This window comes from Mugil cephalus, chromosome 1 (assembly GCF_022458985.1).
Source record: "Mugil cephalus isolate CIBA_MC_2020 chromosome 1, CIBA_Mcephalus_1.1, whole genome shotgun sequence".
NCBI lineage: Eukaryota > Metazoa > Chordata > Actinopteri > Mugiliformes > Mugilidae > Mugil > Mugil cephalus.
Genome location: NC_061770.1, coordinates 3,694,516 through 3,719,799, shown reverse-complemented (window position 1 = coordinate 3,719,799; position 25,284 = coordinate 3,694,516). Strand labels below are relative to the sequence as shown.

The window sequence follows — 25,284 nt, the reverse complement described above, 5'->3', positions numbered from 1 at the left end:
TGGACTAGAAAGCATTAAAAATATCCTAACATTTTTCACTTCTGATCAAAAAGCTAAATAAACAGAACTCCAGGAACTTGGAGAGAAAGCGAAGAAAGGTGAGAGAGCCGGGGAACAGAGGCGAAGAGGAAACCAGAAGAATAATTGGAGATGAGGTCAAGACAAGAGGAGGCAGATGGAAATAAATGGGCCGTACAAAAACAATTCTGTCAACAGGCTTGAGTGGGAAGAAATAGAAGAGGAGGAGGAGGAGGAGGAGGAGGAGAAAGAAATAGATATTTAGTTTTGGTCCACCAATAACCTAAATAGACTTGTTCGGCTGCAGTTCTAGAAGTGGGATAAAGAATGTAATCATCTAAGAGGAATAGGATCAGGTGAATTCTACCTTCTGTTTGTTCTCCAAATCATCTGGAAGAGAATGATACTAAGGCTAAGATCAATAGCAAGTAAAAACGTCTCCTCTGAGGATTTTCTAAGATTCCAAATGAAAAACAGCAATCAGGCAGCAGACTGCAATTTACCCCAAATCCCCTTTTCTCTTTTCAGTGCAATAATTAATCTTGTATATTATGACAAAATGTAACATTTTAATGTGCTAGATTTTTAAGATGAACGTGTAAGTGGACCTCTTTAATGAAGATAAATAGGTAACTACTTATTTTGGTTTCATGTGCAAAATCACCTGAAAATATTAATGACTTTAGGGAGATGGACCAAGTATGCTGTGTATGTTTCTACAGTAGCCTAGAACAGACACAGAGGCCTTTGTGCATTTTTCACAGCTTTACTTGTTATGTAAGATTCTCCTGCTTGGTTTGAAAGGCATTGGCGAGGCAATGGGTATTCATTTCATTGCAGTGAGCAACATCACCATTAGGTGGCAACAATTCCTGGATTGGTCCTTTAATTACAAAACATCTGTAAAACATATTAAGTCAATCACGTGTGTGAACCATATATCTGTACAGTATATGCACTAACCAGTTTAGTGATATACGGTTAGTCAGTTAAAACATTATTTATCCGAACACGATGTTGTAGTTTCAAATGCATTAAAAAAAAGATTTAGTTCCCGTTGCCATGCAGCATGGTTATTAAATCTCCAATCAAAGGCTACACTGGTAGATTATTCAAAAGAAACTGCGAACCAGAGGCTGTCCAAATTAATCTTAGATAGGGGCATAATCTGCCTACCTGATCCTGACATCCTCCGAGATGGTTGGGAAGACAGTACATCAAGCTATCCACATCTGTAACAGAGTGGTATAGAAACATATTTTGACAAAAGTAAGCAATCAATGAGAATATCTTTCCTAATCTTTTTGTTTAACACTAACATAAGACTGAAACTACTGGTAAACTTATTAAATTATTAATATAACGATAATAGCAATAATAAATGTAAACAGAATCAAAATAAAACTAGTGAAATGTTAATCGTTTGTTTGAACACATCCACCCAAGAGAGAGGAAGCCACTTAAAAAATGAGAACATTTAACAATAATTGTACGGACATATGCACTTAAACTTACTTGGATTTATATCGGCGATCATTGCTACATCCGTACCCACCACATCGATTGGATCCACCCATTGTTATGAATACAAATGAGGATTATTTCAAATAACCGAGAGACTCACGTTGCGAAGACATGTTGCAGTCGGTTGCCGTGGATACTTTCAATCCCAGAGTGCTTCGGTGAATACCAACAATGCATTGCACGACGTCCAAGATGGCGGTATTTGCATAAGGGGTTATGTGGATAATATAAAATGTGTTTTGGTCAACAATTTGGCAAAACATTATATATATATAAAGTGAAGTGAATAGGTTCCTCAGTTTCAGTTTATAGATCTCTTCACGGTTTGTAAACAATGTGATGCTTTAAGGGATGCTACACATATCAAACACTATAGCCTGTAAACGGTGATTAGCATATTTCAGTGGTCTGTTTTGGCAAGAATGGACAAGGAAAACGCATATTTTAGAGAATATACTAATAAACTCACTCCTCGAGACTGTGAGTGTTATTTTAAAACATTGACCCTGACTGATGGGACTATATTCACTGACCCCTACACTGTCACTCTCTGGATGGACGATTTGGAGGACACAGAGGTTACGATGTCTGGTCTGTCTTTATCAAGTGAAGCCTCTCCTACAAAGACATTACAAGAAATAAGTGCAACTGCTTGGACACTCCTGAGACACGCAACTAATGTTGCGTTAGCTCGCAGTTAGCGTTAGCATTAGCATTAACGGGTAACAAGAATCCCCTAAGTAAGGATTAACTTAATATAAATTCAGTCACGATTTAGTCCAACCCAGAACGTTTTCCAGGCTGAAACTGATGATGCATTACATATTAATCTTAACTGATTTGAAGTGTGCCCGTTGTTGATTGTCTCACTCCAATCCTTTCTTTTAATTGCCAAAGCCAAACCAGAGTTGTCTACGACTGGCATTGACTGGTATCGACTTCAAGTGTTTTTGATTTTTCGGTTTTGGCACCAAAAAATACAGCAACATTTTCATGGTTGAAAGAGACAGTGTTGTTGTGAAAAACGCCGGCTTGAACGATGCTTTCAAGAAGACTTGGAATTTCTAAATTCCCGACTCGGAAATTTCAGGCTTCCGGAGGAGAAAAAATAAGTTTGATATATTACCACCGTGTGCTGAACATTAAAATGTGCGCAGCGTATATATATATGCACACACATACATATATATATTATTTTGGAGGCAGTAATTTCTGAGATTGACATGCCATTTTTTCCGAAGTTGTCTTGAATGCAGCATGACCTGCAGATCATCATTTTTTTAATTGCGTCAAACGCTTCGGCCTAAACCGAAACTCACGATAAATCCAGAAGAGATTTGTTCAACAAAGCCCACATTGCACACCATAGTGATAGTGGTGGTGGAGGTGGATGATTTTAAACAATCAACCCTGTTTCAAACATTAAACAAAACAGTCTCTTACTGTGACATTCCTCATTTTCTTGCCTCTCTTCCGTATTCATCTGTCCCTGTCACTGTCACTTACATATGAGTGGCAGATGAGCTTTATCCCACTCTTCCATGATTACAGACTAAACTGAGGGTTACAATAGGAGTGTGTGAAATCACTTTGACTGTGTAAGCATGTGTATTGGGTCATTAAAGGCTGGGTACGACAGTGATAAATGTCCACAGTGCAAAACAGAGCGTGTAAACACACAGAGAGAGGAACTGTTCCTATTATTTGAGCTGTCACCTACATCAGCCTTAGTTGCAACAATTAGCAATGGTGTCTTCTTAAAAGAGGACGTTCTCTTTCATCGTAATTTTTCTTTTTATCATTTTCCATTACCTCTATTACCTTCAGTGTACTCACAAAGGGCGACATATTGCAGCATTTAAACATATGGGGGCAATTACATAATCTATACAAGACCAAGTCTTCTGTCCTTGATCTGCACCAGCTTAAATATTCTTCCACTAATATTTATAAACACAGAGTCTGAAGACGATGAAACACAAAACTGAAGCTGGAAGAAGTAAGTTCACGAAAAGTATAAAAAAAAAACTACTTACTAAACTAAACATGTGAAGATGAAAGATACTCATCTTTTTGCTTGGCCACAACAAAAGAAAAAGTAATGTTGGAACTCTTCTGCTACTCAAATTTGCCGTTCAAATAATAAACCAGTTACAAAATACCTGCTTCTTAGAGCTTGACAAAGCTTCTCTCCAGATATTATTTAGGAGAGATATGGTCTGTCACCCTCAAGATTCAATAATGATTGCAGGAAGCTTGTTGAGAACACAATCACACACCTTAAATTCATTTGCGGTATTTGGATCTGTAACTATGCCAGAAAACAATAGTAGAATATATTAAATAATATGTAATATAGTATCATGAACTCTAGATACTGTAATCAAATGACAGTAAATGCAGTGCACTAGAGAAGTTGCAGAAGAGTGCATTCAGAGTCAGCCTTGGATAACTATATATGTCCCGTTTTGCAATAGCTCATTTTCTCCTCTGTCAAGTTTTCTTTTTGTCCCTCGTCTCCTATCATCTGCTTCTCTGTCAGCTTTAAATCTCTAGCCTTCTTCAACGTCTTTGCTTGGTGAATCATAGAAGCTTTTAGGTTTTGTTGAGTCACTCCTTTCCCCTTCACAGGCACCGCGAAACACACTGAAACTGACACTCACAGCTGCGTGTTTTCATGCAGCCCCTGTAATACAGAGAGATTTAGAGTGTATGCACAGTGTTTTTGATTTGTTTGCCTCTGTGATTTTGTACCAGTAGTTGTCTTGTTTGTTCCACAGACATCCCATTGCGCCCATTTAATGATCTGAATGCCCAATATCTAGAATTTGTGAGGTGAATTTTATTGTAAGCAGAAATAGTAATTAGACATGGGCTGTCGATTTTCGTCTTTCATCAGTAGAGTCTGAGAGTTGGTAGACAGGGTTACTTGGGGTTCACTTTCCTTTCAAGAGTGGAAATGAAAATGTTGAGAGAGAGAAAGAGAAAAAGAACAGACTCAACAAAGGAAATAGAAAAGGAGAGTGAGGCCATGGATAGGGCTGAGTGAAAAAATAATAGCAAATTAGATGGAGAGGCAATGAAAAGAAAAGAAAGATTGCAAAGGAGCATGATAGAAAATGAATGAAAACAGAAGAGGAGAAAAGAAACCACGCATTTTCACAGCCGGACTGGCCACGAGAAGAAAACCCTTCAGTGGACTGAGAAGCAGACTGGAACATTTTTCAGTCTCTGTTGTGACACTGGAGCTCAGTAAATCAACGTTTCCAATTTCTGTGTGCAGTAACCATTTAAAATTCTTAACACACTGGGACTAGATTCATTCAATCAATGACAGCATGAGCAGTAGAACAGAATAGTTTTAATGCTAAAAAATGACACACAAAATGCTTAAAACACAGCATTGTGCTCAAAATTGGATGTGGCATGCTGTTACGTGCAATTCCACGGTGTGACGGTAGTTAAGTTTACATCTTACAAATCCCGCAACACCTCCAACTCAGATATTGAGAGAAATGTGCGAATAAACTCCTGTTCAATCCTAGCAGATGTCTGTGAAGATTCTCAGACATCCAGGTCATGATATATCTAAAACAAAGCGTTTTTTGCTTCCTGATAGAAATCTGAAGCAGACATTTGGATAAGTGGTGAAACTGCTTCAAGAAAGAATTCCCCAGTCCCCCTGTCATTTCAGCATAGTGCTAACGTGTTGTTTTGTAGCTGTTAGCCTTGTAACAGTATGAAAACTTTGTGTCTTAAGGCAGTGCCGCTAACGCATTCAGAGAGAGAGAGAAGGAGATGTGTAAGAGCTGTGACTGATCTAGTTTCATTTTATCCTGAACGATGCGTTCAGGGTTACAGCTTTGAGTTATTGGAAATGATTTTGTTTCTTTGTGAGTCACTGTCTCTTAGAAACATTTATCTTAAACGCTACTAGTGAATCACATGCTGTGAGTCCAGATTCTTTTTAAAAGTATGATTCAGTTTATTACACAAGTATTCACTATGCTGCAAAACTAATATATGCGGCAATTGATTTTTAACATAAAAACTTTAATGAAATGTAATGGCACAATAAGTGTTTAAAAGCAAAAAATGCTTGTCCTCATTCAGTCTTGTACCAATTTGCTTCCCTTCAAGTGCGTTCATGCCTCATGCCTGAGGTGTTCAATGAATGAATGAATGAATGAATGAATGAAATCCAGTTGTGTGCATGTGTGTCACAGTGAGTCCCAGGTGTATGAGTACATGTGCACACCTTTGACTCACAGTGGAAATTTGAATATTTAATTGTCTGTACAGCCTGCGATGCTCCGGTTTAATTTGTGGAAGGCTATAGAAGTTCTGCAGCCCTTCTGTAGTTTTCTGCAGTCACCAGTGAATAGATGAATAATTATTTTGCTGCCTTTTAATATTGTTTCTGCTGCTGTTTCTCTGGCAGCGAGGAGATGATTGAATTTTGTAGAATGGCAATTACAAGGCTGAATTCTCCTGTAGTGCTCATTCATTAATAATAATGCATTGAAAAATAAAATAAGATATTTTTTCCATTAAATTCTGTGGTGACGTCTATGAAATGGTTGATCTTTTCTTTTAACCTGCAGCAGAGAAAAAAATAGAACTCAGTAATGCATTTGTATTCTTTTAATGTAAATGAATGCTGACAGTTTTTTAACTTAATGATAACAATGATGGTAACATTTTCAGTAAATTTTGAAACATTGCCTCCTCTATTTTAGGCAGAGGCACACGAAAGCAGAGTTCACAGTAACTGTATCGATCATCAATTTTGTGGGCTGACACCGCTGTGGTTTTGTCAATGTTTACCAATGTTCTTTTTAAAGTCAAGCTCATTCATTTCAACGTGAAATTGCTGGTTATGCTAGGCCCCACTTTCTTGTACTTTTGACAAAGTCCTTATGCACTTCTTGTTGTTGTCATCATCTGATTTTAATGTTGTCTTTTGCTTTGTTCTTTTGTTCCAGGGGTCCGATGGGTCCAATGGGTAGTCCTAAACCTGGCATGCAACAAGGGGGCCATGGAGGAGGGGGAGGAGGAGGAATGGGTGGAATAGGAGGAATGGGTGGAATGGGAGGTGGAACCATGGGAGGAATGGGAGGGGGGATGGGAGGAGGAATGGGAGGAGGAAGCATGGGAGGAATGGGAGGATTAGGAGGAGGTGGAATAGGAGGAATGGGCAGAGGAGGAGTGGGTGGAATGGGAGGAGGAAGCATGGGAGGAATGGGGGGAACAGGGATGGGGGGAATGGGAGGAGGAGGGATGGGGGGGGTGGGAGGAATGGGGGGTGGGATGGGTGGAGGGATGGGTGGAGGAGGAATAGGAGCAGGCATGGGCACCGGTGGAGGAATGGGGTCAAGAGCTGGAGAGCCCTACCGCCTGGCCACTCATGAGAGCCCATCCTCCCCTCGCCACATGCAGTCCAACCAGGGGTCCGGCATGGGACAGGGCACAGGATCTGGCCATGGGATGGGTCATGGACCAGCCGGCTCCGGCATGGGAGGCCATGCAGGTCAAAGTCCTGGTCAGCACGCCTCCCGTCGAAACCTCCAAGTCGACTTCAGCGGGTCGGGCAGCTCCAGGACAGGCCGGTCTCCCTCTGTGTCTCCTGACCGTGGTGTGACGCCCACCTCACCCTACTCTTTGCCACAGATCGCACCCATGCCAAGCAGCAAATTGTGCCCAGTGTGCACCACCACGGAGCTGTCCAACCCACCGGCTGTACCCAACTACAACACCTGCACCCAGTGTAAGGCCACCGTCTGTAACCAGTGTGGATTCAACCCAAACCCTCACCTCACTGAGGTAAGTCAGGTTTGACACTAAATCTGTGCCATTGTCTACTTTTCTGTCTGCACATAGAAATAAGCAATATGATCATGCAGATTTATAGCACATGGCTATACATTTTGTTTTATCTCGCATTCAGCGAGAAGTCAGTGTCAACAGAAAAGAAGAAGACACCACACAACTCTGTTTGGGTGTTTGAGAAATAGATTCAGCCGAGACAGACTGGATAAAGATCCTGTCTGGCCTGCTGCTAAAGTCAGCGAGGGAGGAGAGAGGCTTTTGTTTTGGCAGTAACTACTTTTGTTTTTCACACCAATAATGCTTGTTTGACTTGAATGAGACTGAAGTGAGTGAAATGAACAAGTCAGTGCTCTGAACGTGGTGGAGAAGAGGTGAGAGGAAGCAAAAGCACACAATGAGCTACTGTATGTGTGACACTCTGGGTCCTCTTTGTGATAGACAGTGAGCGTAAACACAAAGCCAGCGGCAGTAACTCCTTCCTGACGTGCTGTTAGAACCTCCGTTAATGCAGTGAGGTGACACACTCCGGTCATGACAGTGTGTGCGTTTGCATACATTGCACCGATGTGATGAGAAGACAGGAAGACAAACGCTCGAGTGCTTTGCATTCAGAAAGAGATAAAGAGAAAAGTAGACAGGGAAGTGAAGAAAGAGACAGATTGATGAGACAGTGAAGTCATTCGAAGATGGATGAAGGAGAAGGAGGATGTAAGACTGTCTTTGATTGAGAAGTCGGCACTCGCCTTTAGTGATGGGTTCAAACTATCAACATCTGGTGACAAACATCAAATCTCAGCCTCCCCGGGGGCCGACAAGAACAACTTTAGACAGAGAACACAAGCACACAGAAGCATGAGGCCACACTGATATATCGGCCGTAGTGACACTCACTGACTCCCACTGATGCCACATTCAGGGGCTTTTCTTTGGCAGAGAGTGACACACACATTCTGCCTGATTAATCAAACAACTGCAGTTGTGTTGTTGTGTCTCATTATTCGTTTGCTTTGACACGCTGGATCCAGAATCATCCCGGTATACGTGGTACATTAGGATGCTCCGTGATGACAAATCAGCATAGTAAAAGTCATAGTAAAGAGTTAACGCTGGCAGATGTAGTTAGAAGTCTTTTTGTATGTTCTATTTAGGTTATTTTTCTAAGACTGAAAAAATGATGAACAAGTCTAACACTGGCATGTATTTTTAATAATTAGCGTTCTGTATATAAAACCCTGGCTCTTCTCGGCACTGGTCTCCGAACCTTTTGTTACGTTTTTGAGCCGAACCAGTGTCATCACAAACTGGTTGTGTGGTGCAGGAAAAACACACCCCCGATATCAAACCACAGCTTTCTTGGAAAAAAGTATGTAGCTACAATACACCTTCTTATAAAACATTCCACTTGAGGCATGTATGAATGTCGTGTCCATTCTCATATTCTTGAACTGGAGGCCTACATGTACGCAGAATTTTCCAAGAAGCTCCGAGAAATAACAGTTTGTTTTGAGTACCTCCACGCTGGCGACAGGCTGACGAGGTGCTGCACAGCCTGCTGATCAGAAGAAAAGCTGGCTTTTAGGGAGTGGGAGTCTGAAAGAGCTCAGAGAACATATTACCTTTTCAGTTCAAAGCTCAACTGATACATAACATACCATTCAGTGTGAGATAAATGAGGAAGTCATTCAGCTGCGAACTGACTCTAGTGGAGTACCTCAATAACAATATAGAGCTGGAAATGAGCAGGAGGTCTCTTTTGATTTCTATGTTATTTAAATGCAGAAAATGCAACCAGACTGTGTATAATGTGTATACTGCTTAGGTCGTCCTTAATTGCTTCATTTATATTCCGAAAAAATGTCGTGAGGCATCAGTTAACATGCAGCATGTCCACTGTATTTCTATTTACAATATGTATTTACAGCTTCTGTCTGGCTCATGCGGGATTTATCTGTAAGACCCAACCTTGATCTCACTTCATGCACTCCTGCTTGTAGTGGGTGTGTGTGTGTTCAAGAGACAGACTGAGTACAACAGGTTAATAATGGTGGATAATGCTAATGAAGTGGAGGGAAGGAGGAGTTGATAAGCCTCCGACTTGGGGATTTGTACTGCACTTGCGATAGATTACCACACATAAAGCGAGACACACAACAGGACACGCACACAATGACACACACACTATATATTTCTGTCTTGTGAGCACATGTGTTGACATAATGCACTCCCTTGTTTCTACATCTGATTCTAACCCAGCCCCTATAAGCAAGAGTGAAAAGCCTTTTTAAGAAAATACCCTCTACAGGTACGCACAAGCATAGACCACACGCGCCCAGACACATATAAAAAACTCACATTGACGTCCCCGCTTGGCTCAACATAATTCATGCATGAAGCCTGTGCAATAAATTGTGATGTTAATTAATTGCAGGGCTCCCGAAGGGATTCTCTGTAGGGAAAATGGAAAACATAAAACAACAGCAGAAAAAAAACAGTCATCACCTTTTTGAAAAAGAAATGTTTTTCCTTTCGCGTCACACACGTGTTTATTGGTGGGGATAAATGCTTTCTAAAACTTGAATTATACGCTTATATGGCATGCACACATGGCTTTGCTGTACCCGATTTTCATCCGGCCCATTTTGTGCAGATTAATGCACTGGTCCTTCAGTTGTTTGGGTTCATATGAATTATGGATTAGCTCTGTACTTCCATTAACATGTAAAATATTCTCCATCATTGTCTTTGCTAATCAGTGTTTCCTCAATCCTGGGAATCTAATAAACACTGCCACCCTGCAAGCCCTGTTACTCTAATGCAGTTTATAACATTAAGGAGACTTAGCCCGGCAGCTGTATGAGATTAATATACATTAGCATGTCACATACTTATTTACTGTAGTGGGTTTGCAGTGATATGAACATTAATACATTAGGCTCCAGCCTAAGTGTGCGCAGTGTAAATATTGTCTAGAAGCATTTTCAGGATGTAGTTTTATTGATAATATTGTTTGAAGAATCTTGTTTACAGTAGTCTTGTTCTCAGGGATGCACCATCTGTGTGTGGCTTCAGCCTTGTTCTGTCTGCAGCCAAAACTTAACTGAAAGTATTCATTATAATCACAGCTAATCAATGTACTGTGTGTCCTGGAAATCTAATAAGCAGCTCTCGGCTCCATGTCCGCCGTACTACGCTCTGATTCAATTTGCATCAGATAACATTTAGCAGACTTTAGCAGCCAGGCAAGACAAAGAGATTGTTTTATATTACCGATCAGGTGTGTTTCATTATGGCTCAATAACAAGCACAAAGCCACACATGGAGTCCCAGAATGCAACTGAGATGTTTGTTTCTCACGTTTTAATGAAGTTAAAATCATTAAGGGAAATACCTCATAATGAAGTAAACCAACAGAAAAGCATACACAGTATAAAATAACTCCAGTTCCTCTACACGCCGAGAGCTGGTTTGTTTGTTCCGTCTAAAAACACGGATTCATATTTTAACTCCTCTGTAATTATCGTACTTAATCTGTGCTCACTGTGTCCTGGTAATCTAATAAGCCCCGCCAACGTCCGTATCTTGTTATGTCCTAACGCCTTTTGCATTGGATAACAGTTAGAAGATTAAAGGAGAGTGGCACCAATTATCCAGCCCAAGAGAAGGATCAGACAGATACTCTGGTCAGCACAGCTAATTCAGGGAAACGTGGCCTTTGGAGAAGAATTCTTTCATGGTGTAATTGATCTTTTTGTCCACTGAGACATTTGATTTGAGGAATCACATACAGTACCTTCAGTTTATTTTGGTATCATGTGACAGGGCTGTTGACACATATTATTGGAATGCTCATATCCACACATATAGAGCCACATTTGGAAGTTGTTGTTGTTGTTTTTTTTAACAATCACCGAAAAAAGTTTTGCTCTCATCATTCAAGTTAATTTTCTATCTGAAATCATGACTTTAAAAAAAAAAAATAAATGCCACAGTATAAAAGTTAACATAAATTTCATTTGACAATCTTGATCTTAGAAACATAACAAAAAAAGTATCTCAACTGTTTGACAACTTGACAAATGAAAGTGAATGCTGAACTTCAAAATTAGTAGCTAAACAAAAAAAAAAAAAAAAAGGGTTAGAAAACGTAGAAAAGGATTTAGGCCATATGAGCTGTGATGCTCTGGGGATGGCAGTAAAACTATATTGGTCCAGTCTGAAATAAACAACTATTTATCTGTATGGATGGGCCATCAAATGTAATGCACACATCAGTGATGCTGAAAATATGGATCTCACTGATGTTTTGTTTTTTCCTCTAGCACCACCAACAGGTCTAAGCTTTGATTTTTGAAATATTTTATTTATTTATTTATTTTTTAAAATAATCCCAAGTTATCACTAAAGTTAAAGTTAAGGCATTACTAATATGCAAAACTAACAAAATCTACCTCAACTGATTTTTTTTCTATGCCTATTAGCAAATGCTTGAAAGTTAAAAACAGAGAACATCATAAATATTCATCTTACACAATATGAGCATATTAATATTAGATTTTGGCTCAAATGTGAAAATACAACATGCCAATAGCATGCATGGAGTTGTGATACTGTGTGAGTCGTCTTTAACCTCGCATCATTAGTTGGGTTCTAAATGTTTATCAAAAGAAAATGTGATTCCAAACCATTTCCCGTTAAAGATATGAATCAATTTTAACCATCTGTGTTTTACAAATGTGTACTGCAAAATTACAGGTAGCATTTTCCTTTCTAAAATGGATAAGTAGCGTCTTGCCATGAACCAGATGAACCCCTTTTCATTTTCTGTTTTGTGTGCGTTGTGTGCTGGAGTTGTCAGTTTAGCGCCTTAAAAGGATAAACCCTGAGTGTTGCAGCTCTTATGAATATGGATGAGGCATATTGAAACACCCACACAACATGTATTTGCACCTCATTTACGTGAGTTATTCAATCCTTGAAAAAGTACACCTGGGGAAGCTGCTGAAAACGTGTTGCTTCATAACTTTATACGGGGCATGCAGTCATTTGCAGATGGGTGGCCGGTTGTCACCTTTTCCAGATGTTCAGGAGGTTATACTGAGGATTCATGGCATTTTTACACCACACATTTTCAAAAGTACCATTCACTCTGCACTTAGGCACTCATTGCTGGAATTTGAACCAGCACCATTTACTGAATTTGATTATTCTAGTGTTCTACACACCAGGATACTTTGAATGGTACAACAACAGACAAGTAAACCTCCATCCATAGAAAGCAACACTCTCCAGGAGGGAGGCCGTAAAATAAGAGCAAGTACAGACGGTTCACCACAAGGCGCAAACCATCCATTAATGCCAAGAATGGAAAGCAATGTAGAAGTTAGTGGAAGTACAGAAGTGGATCTGTAGTGGCTGTATCAGTACAGAGGTCAGTGTCACAATGTTGTAAAAGGGGGTAGGACCCAACTGCAAGACAAACAGAGAGGGGTAAGATGAGGAAATAAACAAAACTGCACATTTACAGGTAGTAAACTAACTAAAAAACACATAGAACACATAGAAAACTGAATGAATGCGATTATACTCACATGCATGTTCTTTACAGGTACAGCAGTGAAAACAAATACATTCTAATATAATGGTCCTGACAACTTCTCTCATGAAAGTATTTAGCACTAGTTTACAATAACTGAGAGAGCTGTTGATTCAACTGTTTTCATTTTGGAGGCTGTGGTCTGTACTACTGTTGAATTACATTCTGTCATAATGACACATGCTATTATTTTGAAAACCCACCTATTCAGTTAGGCTAGGCTAGGCTAGGCTAAATAATAGAAACACTTTAGGGGAGAATTCATTCCACATTAACAGCACAACAAACATCTTTCAAAAGAACATGCATTTCAGTTGCCGCCATAACAGTCATGAAGGGTGATTTCGCGCTGCACTGTTATACGAGAATGCATTCTTTTCCATTTGTGTACCTAATGAAATGGCGAGTGAGCCTTAATACACACACAGAACCCATTGGGAAACAATCCCTCAGGCAGGAAGTAACGTAAGGACAGAGTGTACACTGAAAGGAAAGAGACAGGGGAAGGGATCATTTCAAAACTCACAGTCAGCCAGGTCCAGCACACGGTGAACTTTCTGACGGAAACTTGAGGATGGCAAGAGATTTTATTATTGCAAAGTGTCCACGCATACATGACGTAACTGTAAAATCAAATGTTTTGATTTATTATAATAAATCACACACCGATTGTGTAATTGGAATCGCACAATGTTTACCAGACTACTTGCACCTGCGTCACGCACAGGAAGTTGCCATTCGTTCTATTGAGATAAAGACAGATGAGCCATGGCAGCTGTCTCCAGAGGCTTACAGATAATGCCACAACAAAACGACAACAGAGAAACGAAACTGTGCAAAAAAAGCAAGACATTAAGGAAAAAATACACAAACAAACAAACAAAAAACAAAATGCTCACAGGTTGTTCTTCACGTTTGTTTTCAGACTCCCTGCGCTGGGACACTGCACCAGTAAAGATTTACCCAGGTATCTACAGTTAAAATGACAGCACATATTTAAATATGTAAACCAGCATAGCCAAAAGGTGCGTAGCCGCTGTTACAATCACTGACTTGGCTACCTGACCCTATCTCCCCCTTGTCTCTCAGCGAGGCCTTTTGGCAGCACGTCTCCCTCCCTGTAGCCTGTTTGTTGTTCAACAGACTGCGCGCTAATTTTAGACTCAGCGTGCACGTAGAGCTGCTAATAGAAATGTGTGGATGCTTTGGATAAATTCGTTTTCTGTGAAATCTGCAGATCGTGCTTTTCCCTTCCTTCCTCTCCCGTCACATCGCCTCGCCTTTTCACCCGCTGCGTTTGCGGGAGTGTGTATAGGAATGATGAACACACACACAGTGGTTTAACATGATTGAGTTTTACCGTAACCCAGCATCCAGCGCGCTTTAGAGTGATCACGTTCACTGCGTGTGTTTGTCTAGTGAGTATGAGCAGTTAACACTATGTGTTAAGTGTGGGCTTGAAAGGAAGACAAAGAGAGAAAAGATGATACGGTGCAAGGAAAATGCACTGACTCCAGGAGACCTTTAGAGCAAGAGAGAGGAAATGAGAGAACAAATGAGAAGATGGTGAGAAAAGAAAGAGTTTTCAAAAAAAAAAAAGCAGCAGCAGTGGTAGGTGGACAGGTACATGAATATAGACATAATTATGATTACAGTGTATGCCTAAGGATGTCCGTACATGTTATCACCACTGATGATGCCTGATCTGGAAAACAATTCCAGCTCATTTCACTTTGAGCTATTTCAGTACTTCCTCACGGCTAATTAAACCTCACAGCATACCACTGTGAAAGACAGCATTATAGTCATTACCAGAACGTCACAGCTTCTGAGGGGAGCCTTTAAAGACAACGTTTGTGACAAGTCAAAAGGGAAAGATTTAGGGAAAAATATAATTAGTGAGAATTATGATAAGAACCTTTAAGTTGTATTTTTATGATAAAAAGGCAATAATGCTGCGACTTAGTGTCGTCTCTGTGAAAACCTATACCAAATGTAAGAATATTACTTGTGAAGAATATTGTAAATTAACACATGCGAAAAGGGGAACGTGTACCCTGGGGCTGACATTCCCAAGACTATCCACAGTAAATGATATCTGAGCCATTTCTCTTCACAGATGAAGTCTGTGAGACTTAAGCACTTAAGAACGTAATGATGGGATTATATTCCATGTTCGAACCATCACTGAATTGTTTTGGAGGCACAAGGGAGATCTACATAATATAAGGAACGTGGTCATGATGTTATGCCTGATTGGTGTAATGCCCATGGGTTTGCTATTCTTGGAGTAGCCAATACCTGTTTGCAGGACTGCAGGACATGAAACATTCAAAGTCTTTTTTTCACATGTGCTTGTGGTTGTGTAAATACATGTGATTGACTATGCATTTCCCTTTAATAACCGTTGCTCAGTGAACCAGGCAATTGAACTTTTTAGAGTCCAGGGACACACAGTCTTTCAAGGTTCAAAAAAGTAATTCTATGTCCTTCAACCTTAATTTACTGCCTAAATGGCCTAAATCCAGTAGTACAGTATAAATAGATGAACTACCTTCCAAGCCACCGGTCAAACCCGGATTGTGATGAGTACTCACACTCATCTCAGCAGTCCACGTGGGATCCAAAGGTGGCGGTCTTGTTTTGGTAGCAGTCTTGCCGATGCTAACAATAATAATAATAAAGCTAGGTTGCACAAATGACAGTTGGGTAATTACATCTTACATTTCTCCCTAATGATGTCATATATTTATCACCCTAATGACACTTCACCCCTTAGGGGAATGGAACCTGTCGCTCACAAGGACCAAAAACAATGATGGTTTTCTCTGTACCGACAGACATGCCCGCTGTGACCTGAATGAAACGATACATTTTCATCACCGCTGACAAGGGGGGTAATGATTGTAATTCAGACAACACCGAGAACTGGGATAGATATAGTAGCCGGTGTCTGCTCATCACTGCACTACTGATGCTTTTCTTCAGTAATTTGAGCGCCCAGGTCTTTATGTAATGTTTCAGAATAAACCCGTGCTCACTTTACAGTAATCTACCAAACAATGATCTTTTACAAAGCCTGCCATAAACAGAAGTGATTACAACTGTCTTCCATAATGTGGACTCATTTGATTAGATTTTCCTCAAAAATCTGATGACCGGGTGGGTTACAAGGTCCTAACTAAATGACTCCCGAAGAAGTCCTCATAATACCTCCCCCAGCTGAAACCAAGCCAAATGCATTACTGTTGTGAAAGGAGATTGTTGTTCCCAAACCAAATTGCTATTGACACACACTTTCACGCAGTTTGAGGTGTCTGAAAGCTTCCTACCAATAACAGTAATCCTAATTGAGGTGCAGAGACCCAGGCTTAGGTGAAATCATACGGCTGACTGAAAAAGCTGTCGCGAAATAATTTAGAATTGTCACCGGCCGTAAGAATTCAAAGTCAGTGTCTGACTCTAGACATGCAATTAAGTTTCATTTTAAGTGGTGAAACTAATTATTTCTGTTACACGGCCTTTCATCTCTGCTGAAATGTGGAAACAGTTTTGGTAATAGCCTTTTACCGTCTTCTGGAAAGGAACCACAGAGCAGGCTTTTTCTTTCTGTCCATCACTGTCTCAATCTGTCCTTTCTCCAGTGATTGTTGACCATTTCATTCCCCTTCCCTGCTTTCCAATGTGCCCTTCCGCCTTTTATGCCCCTCTTTGCCTCACTCTCCGCCGTTCGATTTCTCTCGCTGCACATCCTCAGAGTCTCTCGTCTCTCTCTTTCCCTCTGTCCTTGTTTCTCTCGAAAGGAAACGGTCTGTCATGCATGGCTGTCCGTGAGTGAGCGGCGAATCGAAAGCCCCAGCGTCTGCATAAACCTTGGCCAAGCGGCAGAAATCCTATTTGAAAGTCTCCTGTTGCACTGACAGCACACACACACACACACTATTGGCCACATATTGTACGTACCAATACTTACAATACTCTACTTGAGTAGAGAGATATGTACCAACCCAAGAAGTATTGACTATATTAGTTAAAACAAGTGATTCATTAAGTAATTAGCACCCTGGTAAAAAAAAAAAAAACACACACACACACACACACAAAAAAAGAAAAAGCAGGCAGCTTTGGAAACCCCCCAAAACAAATCCTTCTTCTGAGCTCCACCTTGTAAATGTGTAGCCAAGTCTTCTTTTGTCTTCCTCCGTTGTGTGAACAACTGCATCTGACTTGCTCATTAGCCAACAAAGGATACATCATAGAGAAAAGGGCATTTTTACCTGTATGTTGTACATTTCATTTGGTGCCAGTTAAAAGTGACTGAATTTTTACTGCGTAACAAAATAAGACAAAACATGTTCTAGAATGTCTTGCTCATATTGTTTTCTAATTGAATTTTTAGCGGACAGTATACGGAAAGACAACATAATGAAGGCAGCCTGGCTTTGCTGACTAATTATTTATTTTCCATTATTGTCCTCATTTTACATCTGTAGTTAAATGCCTTGTGAGTGAGCACTAAAATCATAGGAACGTTTATTTCTGCTGAAATACAGCATCATTGTTATAGTCAGTGTTACCGTAGCATTGTCAGTAGCTATGGACACATTGGCTAACAATTGTGGGAGCTGATGACCAGTAATGTAATGTAGGAAATTTAGAGACATAATTTAAAATTACAAAGAAAACTGTGACTGATATTTCTGCCTATTATCTATCTCCTTTTCAGAAAGGATCATCAAACACATCACAACTCGAAAGCACTAGATGTCTTTACTGTCAATGATAAAACTGATTTTGTTCCTTTCACAAACAGCTTTTCTCTCTTCTGAAAACACAAACGGTACCACTTCTTTGGTGTCACAGTCCTAGTCTAAAAAGTAGATTTACACCTTTAGAAAATAAATTACCAGCTAGGTGGTGTAAGTACGTGATCTCATGATCTGCCACTAGGTTTAATTAATATGCCGTGAATCACCAACGGACAGATTCACAAATGTCTGCTGCAGAGGATGATTTGCCCTGTATTTTACACGACATGTTTATCTAAGCCAGACTCCCTCTGACTGTGAGTGGTCCCAGTGGGAGTAACACCTCTAACGCTGGTTGTGTTACTGCCCTGTTTCTTCCAATTAGTCGCACAGAAGCACACTTCCCTCTTTTTTTTTTTTTTTTTTAAAAAAACTCCACTCCTCTTGTTATTCTCTTGTCTCTCTTTTATCTGCCTCACCATCAACCTTTTTTCTTCACACTGTGTTATGTAAACATAACTGTCCCCATGGAAACCTGTGGTGCCCAATGGTGAAGGTCAGTGTCTTTGTGTTTGAGTGTGCGAATGCCAAGGTGGTAACCGGTGCTTTGTGTTCTCCATGTGTGCAGCTCAGAGGGCATGTTGGGACATCGAGACGGTGAAACCTTCTGGGAGTTATTGTGATGGTAACAGCAGTGATCGGAGCCACCAGGGAACACATACTGTACATGCAAACACAGGAACAAACAGGAATGTACAGCAGCATGGCAAACAACAGCAGCATCACACAAAAATAACTAGAGCATTCTCTTCTTCTATTCTCAGTGTCTTTGATCTGTCATTTTTCTGTCTTTACAAAGTTGACTTTTAGCTCGCTCTCTCGCTCTTGTTTACTTCTGTCTAGTCACTGAGTCGGTTGTCTAGGCTGTTATGCATACAAATGACAGTTGCTGGAAATGGTTACTTTCCGTCTCCAGGAATACCTCTAAACAAAACAACAGCACTGACACTGCCCTCTGTTCCTCTGACCCTTTTTATTAGTAGCATTTTTGTAATATTCTGTTTAATGGTTTCTAGTGAAGAGAAGCCAGTACTGCATTATTCAGATGTATTTCATCAGTGCATTTCATGTGGTGGCTCCTTTTTGCAGTGCGAACTAATAAATCCTGAGTGGTAGACTAATAGCCAGCATGGCACCAGGCCCTTAACATCTCTTTGTACGTGGTTAGCTAATAGCTTACAGTTTGTGGAATGTAACTTAATTCACATATTAATGGTCAGCTATAGTGAGAACAGTTATGTGTTAACACACCGGTGTGCTCGAAGGAAAGAAATCAGCCACTTTCTGAGGTCAGTTTAACAACAGTGTTCTTAACAGGTCCAGGTCAGTACGTGTTGTTGACCTGGAGGCCAGGTCAATTGGATCCATTGGATCCCAAACTGATCAAGCGTCTGTGGGATGCTCTGGAACAAGCGGAGAGGAGAGACCCCTCCCCTGAACCCATAGGACCCAAAGACCCCAACTAACAACATCCTGTTACCAGACACCAGAGGACACCCTCAGAAGGCGCATGTCCACTCTCAGATGAGTTACAACAGTTTTGGAGACAAAGGGAGACCTACACAATATTAGGAAGGTGGTCATAATGGTATACCTGATTGTATACTGTACAAAGTATATACTGCATAAGAAGATTGACAAATTGACTCCTGGCTGTATTGAATCTACCACTCATTCATGTTTTATGCTTTTTTTTTTTTTTTTTTTTTTTGGTTTAGGGTCAGTCCTACGCTCAGTCTGATGTTATTTCATTTAATTGAGTGAGAGATGAAGATGGTCTACGTCGACCGCTGCATTATCATCATCCGTCCAAATGTATTTTGGGTGAATACATAGGTTAAATGTGGCTCCAATGTTGGTGTGATTTCTGTTTACTCTGATACAACAAAATGAATCAATAAAATATGTATGCAAATACAGTATATTGATGACAACTGGGCTCAGATACATTTTTAATGTCTCTGGGCCTTGTTGAGTTGAAACTGACAGTCATGAGTGAGGTGCTTCAGAGGAAAGAATCTGCCAAATGGCACATTTTTATGGTTCTGGGTACTTAATGCCAACGAGGGAGCACACAAGCACATGAAGCACCACTATATCAGGGTATAGTCCTCTTTGTTATAGTTGAATTGATGCCCCTCTAAATAGCAGATTGGTATTAAGGGAAACAGTGTTGGTGTGTGTGTCACTAGAAGGCCAGTTCAGGATTATCTCTTAATATAGCCCAGTGGAAGTATCACAGTGATCGCTTTGGTGTTTGTGTGTGTGTGTGAGTGTGAGACCTATGCCTGTTCTGCCTGTTTAACCTGGCCCTAGTTAAAGCCAAGCAGCTTTGGCAGCGGTGGTCTAGCTTCAATATTACATTAAAATTCACATCAAAGTCAGAATTAGTGTTGAATAGGGCTCAGTTGTCGAGTAATCATTTGTTGAATTTACCACTAAATACCTTCTACTATTAAGTCAAATATTTTTATATATATTTTACCATGAAATCTTTTGAGAAATACTTTTTATATATACTATGAATTATGTCATTATTAGAGGAGATCGAGCTTCTGATTTTAATTGAAAATGCATCTGTGTATTATGTATGTGCAAAAAGTTGCGTCCACTCGGAGTGCAACAGTGATGGCGATCGACAATGTGTTGTTTAGTTTTGTGTAGCTCATTCTGCTCAGAAACAAACTAAATTGCTTACAACTTGCAATTTCACTGGAAAACAGCGTTACCTTGATAGCCGTTAACGTCTCCTCTAGAGCCTTTGTTCAGTTCTGAAAAACGACAGATGAGGACATGGCGACACCCAGACACTTACCACCAACCAACAATCAGACAAAACTCTGTGTAGTAGTCCGAATACGCATCTGTCTCTGTTTTTATTTCTTTTAGGTCAAAAAGCTGCCGCATCTTCCCTCTCGAGACGCATACACATACACAAAGCAATTGCACTGCTGTACTCGGGCATTTCTTTTTTACAAAGCCTACATTCTGGTTGGGACAACCTTCAGAGAATTCACTGCCTAAAGTTGGGAGAAACTACACATATGTAATTTAACACAAATGAACATATTAACGTTAATGTATAATAATGTAAATGATGCCATTGAATGCATTGAACCCTGTTTGTAGCCCTGTTGTTGACTTAAAATCTTACACAAGTGTCAAAAAGTCAATTTGAATGATAATGAATCAGTTAATTGGGCTGAAACTACAGCATAACAGTTTAAGTTGACAAGTCCGCTGACAAAAACTGTTTCCAGTTATCATGATATCTGTTATATTAGCTGACAAATATTATTAGTGGTATCATCATTAGTTGGCGTTTCAGTGTATGACTTTACTTTTTTTGATATCTTTACATGCGCACATGCTCTGTGGACGTGAGACTAGTGTATCTAGTGGCGTCTCCTCTGTTGAGCCTCCTTTCACTCTCTCTCCCCACCTTACCTTTAATAAACGCCCTTGGTCCCTCCTTATCACCCTCAGCTCCCTCTTTTCCCACCTCTTATCTTCCTGCCCTTTCTCTCTCACCCTGTCTCTGCTCTCTCCTTCTCTCGATGCGTCCTCTGAGGTGTGCACCAGAAACCGGGGAGGAATGGGAGTTATCTGTCTTCATGTATGGTGAGGATTGGGTTTATTCTGGGGAAGTAGGGTGAGGTGGAGAGAGAAGGGGGTAAGCTTGAGGGACGAGGGTTCTCTCTGCACATGCATTAACCATGAGAGGAGAGCAACAGAGAGGCTCCAGTCAGTCGACAGAAGGAGAGCGAGGGAGAGAGAGAGAGAGAGAGAGAAGCCCCAGGCTAGCGGTATACACCTGGACACACACACACACACACACACACACACACACACACACACACACACACACACACACACACACACACACACACACACATAAATCAGCATTAGTGCACACGCAAATGTATACACACTTAGGCAAACAAACATGTAAGCATCTAGACAGATGCTTCTTGTACCATGAGCACATACCATCACACTGACACACATGCAGGACTGACTGCAGCAGCAAGCCCAGGAGTTAGGAGGAATTTATAATGAGCTGCTTTAAATGATTAATACCTTTAGCTGGCTCTAACAGATGCCAGCAGACAGACAGATGGACAGACAGACAGACAGGTAGCTTCTACTCTAGGAAAAATCTAACTTGACAGAAGAGAAATATAGAGAGAGGAAGTTTCTCATTACCTAACTTGCAACACTTGTGTTAGCGATAATTTAACATACCCCCACATGCCTTTAATTATTGCTTATCCTAAATGACTCAGACATTGACTAATTACATGACACTCATTAATGACACTCATTAGATGACTGTATTTGCTCTATTTTTGCTCTCCGGGGCAACGTAGGTGTTTCTCTTTGCCCCTTAGCGTCACCAATAGCAAACTGGCACACTATGCATTTTACTTGCTCCATTGTGCTATAAAACGATCTGGTGTTCAAATTCGGAGAAGCACTACCTTGTCAGTGATGAAGTAAATACGACTCATGCTGTCGCCTGAAAGTGCAGGCGCACCACACACTGAGGATATAGCCCTCACTGCAGTATATGTCATGCTATCTCTTTCACCTGAGTGTCTCTTTTAACTGGCACTATAAAAAAACTGGCACTTAAAAACTTGAGGTTATTTTAAGGTTAGGTTTAGGGAAACATATAATTGAGGTTTTATTTAATCTCAGAGGACCTTTGTCCTCATTGTTCCAATAGTCCATTTCACAGAGATCAAACTAGTTCCCCCCTTTGCTTGTTCACACTGACTTTTTGTCACTGATAACTTACACACATCTTTGTGTACGTCTACACACATGGACCACATGTCAATGTGTTCCTTACAGGGCACCACTGTGTTAACATGTCACTGTTAGGTGCCTTGAGAATAGGAAACAGACCATTTTACAAGGTGAAGGTGATACAGACTCATTAATATTCTCATATGTCTACAGGTCTGTGCTATCTGGCTAGTTTCCTGGTTGGGAAGGTGTCTTATCTGCCATTTGAGGGAATGTCCTCAATTTTACATCTGCCTCATGGGGGTTGTTCAAGTCATCAAAGGAATCTAATCTAAGCAGAAGATTAAAATGCTGAATCAGTTAATGAAACTCTGGTAGCTGCTCACTCTTCGAAATATGAAACAAGTCTGAATGTCTTAAAGTTTAGGAAACTGGAGCAGGTTGTGATATACGGAAAGAAAACCAGCAAAGAATAATGAGAGGATAGAGGAAACTAGATGAGTCCTTCTTTACTGTGACATCCCCAACATACATCTATGAGGACTAACATGTTATGTAGCGGGATGACATGCCCCCAGACTTTAATATCAGTTATGGATCCCTTCTGTTCATGAATAGTTGCCAAGTCAATGTTTACACAGGTGTTTCTCAGCTCATCTTATATCTTCAGCTATGTGTCAGTTTGAAGGTGATTGTACCTTGACAGCATGCAAAACGGGTTCAGTGTTACGTCCATGTTATTTCCTGGATTATGTATTCGGTTTTCATTCCTTTTTCTTTCTTTTTTTTTTTGCAGTTGTGCATATAATAGCACAGTATAAAAATGTGCTTACTTATTAGTTACTGTTACAGACTGTTGGTTGCACAGCCCAGACAGTGGATCCATCTCCACTTTTATATAGACAGTACATTTAGAATGAATCAATGTTTCCTTAAAGCTCAAATATAATCTTCAGAATTCTTCTCTACCATTAAAGTGTTGTTGCTGCTATAGACAAGAGCTGTTAGGACCACATTTGTTTTTATTTTTTGAACAGTCAGAACATCATAACAGAGAAAACACAGAATGCTTTACATCATTTTGAGGTATAAACACTGTTATTTACAGAAATATATGTAATCATCACAAACAACTAATACCTGAGTATGAAAGTTTATTTTATGACAGTTTTTTTGGCAAATTCCACATTCCACATTTTGTGAAAGACATTTAGAGATTTAATTGAGCACTTTAGAAACAGGGAGCATTTTACATGCAGTGCATTCACTTTAAACATATCTCTGGAGAAATATCTGCCTCTAATAATATCTGCATAAAAGCTTCAATTATCTGTTCCTTCTGGGTGTTAGTGTGTGCTGTTTGTAGTATATGAAGCCTGCAGAACAAAAGACGACACATCAGGCCGAGCCTTTCATGACCGTATAATGAGCGCATTGCTGACAACAAAAAACATCACTTTCTTTATCATTTCATTAAAAATGCATTGGAGCCCAGTAATCCACGGTTTCCTTTTAGTTTTTTTACAGACTCGTTTTCTTACATACTTTTTGCCTTTTTCCTTCCTTTTTCTTGTTGTTGCCGTTGTCTTTCCCCCCTAATCCCCTTTCTCTGATTTAATACCTTCCTCTGCCTCCTCTAACATTTGCATTTTCCGCAGCCAAAATCCTCTTTGAGTTCTTGCTTTCTTCCATCCGTCCCTCTATCGCACTACACCATGGTATTGTTTTTCAGTTTGAGTCAAATCTACTATCGATCTAACAGCACCGGCTGAGACCCAAGCTTTTAATCACAAGTTGGGCATTCAGACACACATACACACACATCCATATTTCTCCTTCTATCCTTCTGAGGACAGTAACTGACAATATATGTATATATATATATATATATATATATATACACATATATATACACTGGACCTTATGGTAACCATATCAGCCATATCAGCCCAGTGTGTGAGACTAGCCCTGAACCGAACTTTATTCCAGTTTACATTTATACACACAGGCACACACACACATAGATTTCACATCTAGGCCTGGATCATACCGGAGCGAGGTGAAAGCTGCTGAGGCAGATTTTAATTAAGAAACATGCATTATAGTGTGATAGTGGTCAATACGATCGACCAGCTGAGGTTATTCAGTGAGGGCAGGCAATGGATCAGTGGCACAGGAGGTGCGAGTATGTTGGTGTGGTGCAGAGATGACAGTGAGAGCGGGCGTGGGAGTGTGTTTATGTGTGAGATTGTGGCCACGCAGTGCGCACCGAGATGGCACGATAAGAACATAAGTTATGAAATTGAATGGACTACGGTGTGTGTGTGTGTGTGTGTGTGTGTGGGTGTGGGTTGCTGCACTGCTTCAGAAGTGAGAGGTGAGAGTGTTTTATGACTCTCCCTTGGCCAGAAGCTTGCTGATGGTAATCATGCTGAGATAGACCTTTCTGTGTGTGTGTGTGTGTGTGTGTGTGTGAGTGTGTGAGTGTGTGTCGTCCATCAGGACACCGCATGGAATGAACTGTCAGCTGCAGCGCTATTAGGTCTTGAATGAAGGAGTAGTCTTTCTCTCTGTCTTTAGATGTTACATTTCAGGGTTGGCCTCTTTGTTCCAGTGGGCCTTTTTCCAGGTGCATTAGTGGATTATATGGATTATTTTGTCATTTTGCACAGGAGGCTCATTAACTGTACGTAGGCACCTGCAATTACGATTATCCAGACCAACTGCAGGAAGTAGTACTCTCATGAGAATGAACATAAA

At 40.4% G+C, this 25,284-nt stretch overlaps 1 protein-coding gene across 3 annotated transcripts in view; it reads left to right on the top strand.

Moving 5' to 3' along the window:
* The first annotated feature begins 6,865 nt into the window (after positions 1-6,865).
* Positions 6,866-25,284, top strand: part of bsna (bassoon presynaptic cytomatrix protein a) — a 105,132-nt gene continuing 86,713 nt past the window's right edge. For all 3 annotated transcript variants that reach the window (XM_047570343.1, XM_047570507.1, XM_047570426.1), the window contains exon 1: positions 6,866-7,365. In XM_047570343.1, coding sequence (XP_047426299.1) covers positions 6,892-7,365 — 474 coding nt within the window. In that variant the 5' untranslated portion in view covers positions 6,866-6,891. The remainder of the gene's footprint in view (positions 7,366-25,284) is intronic.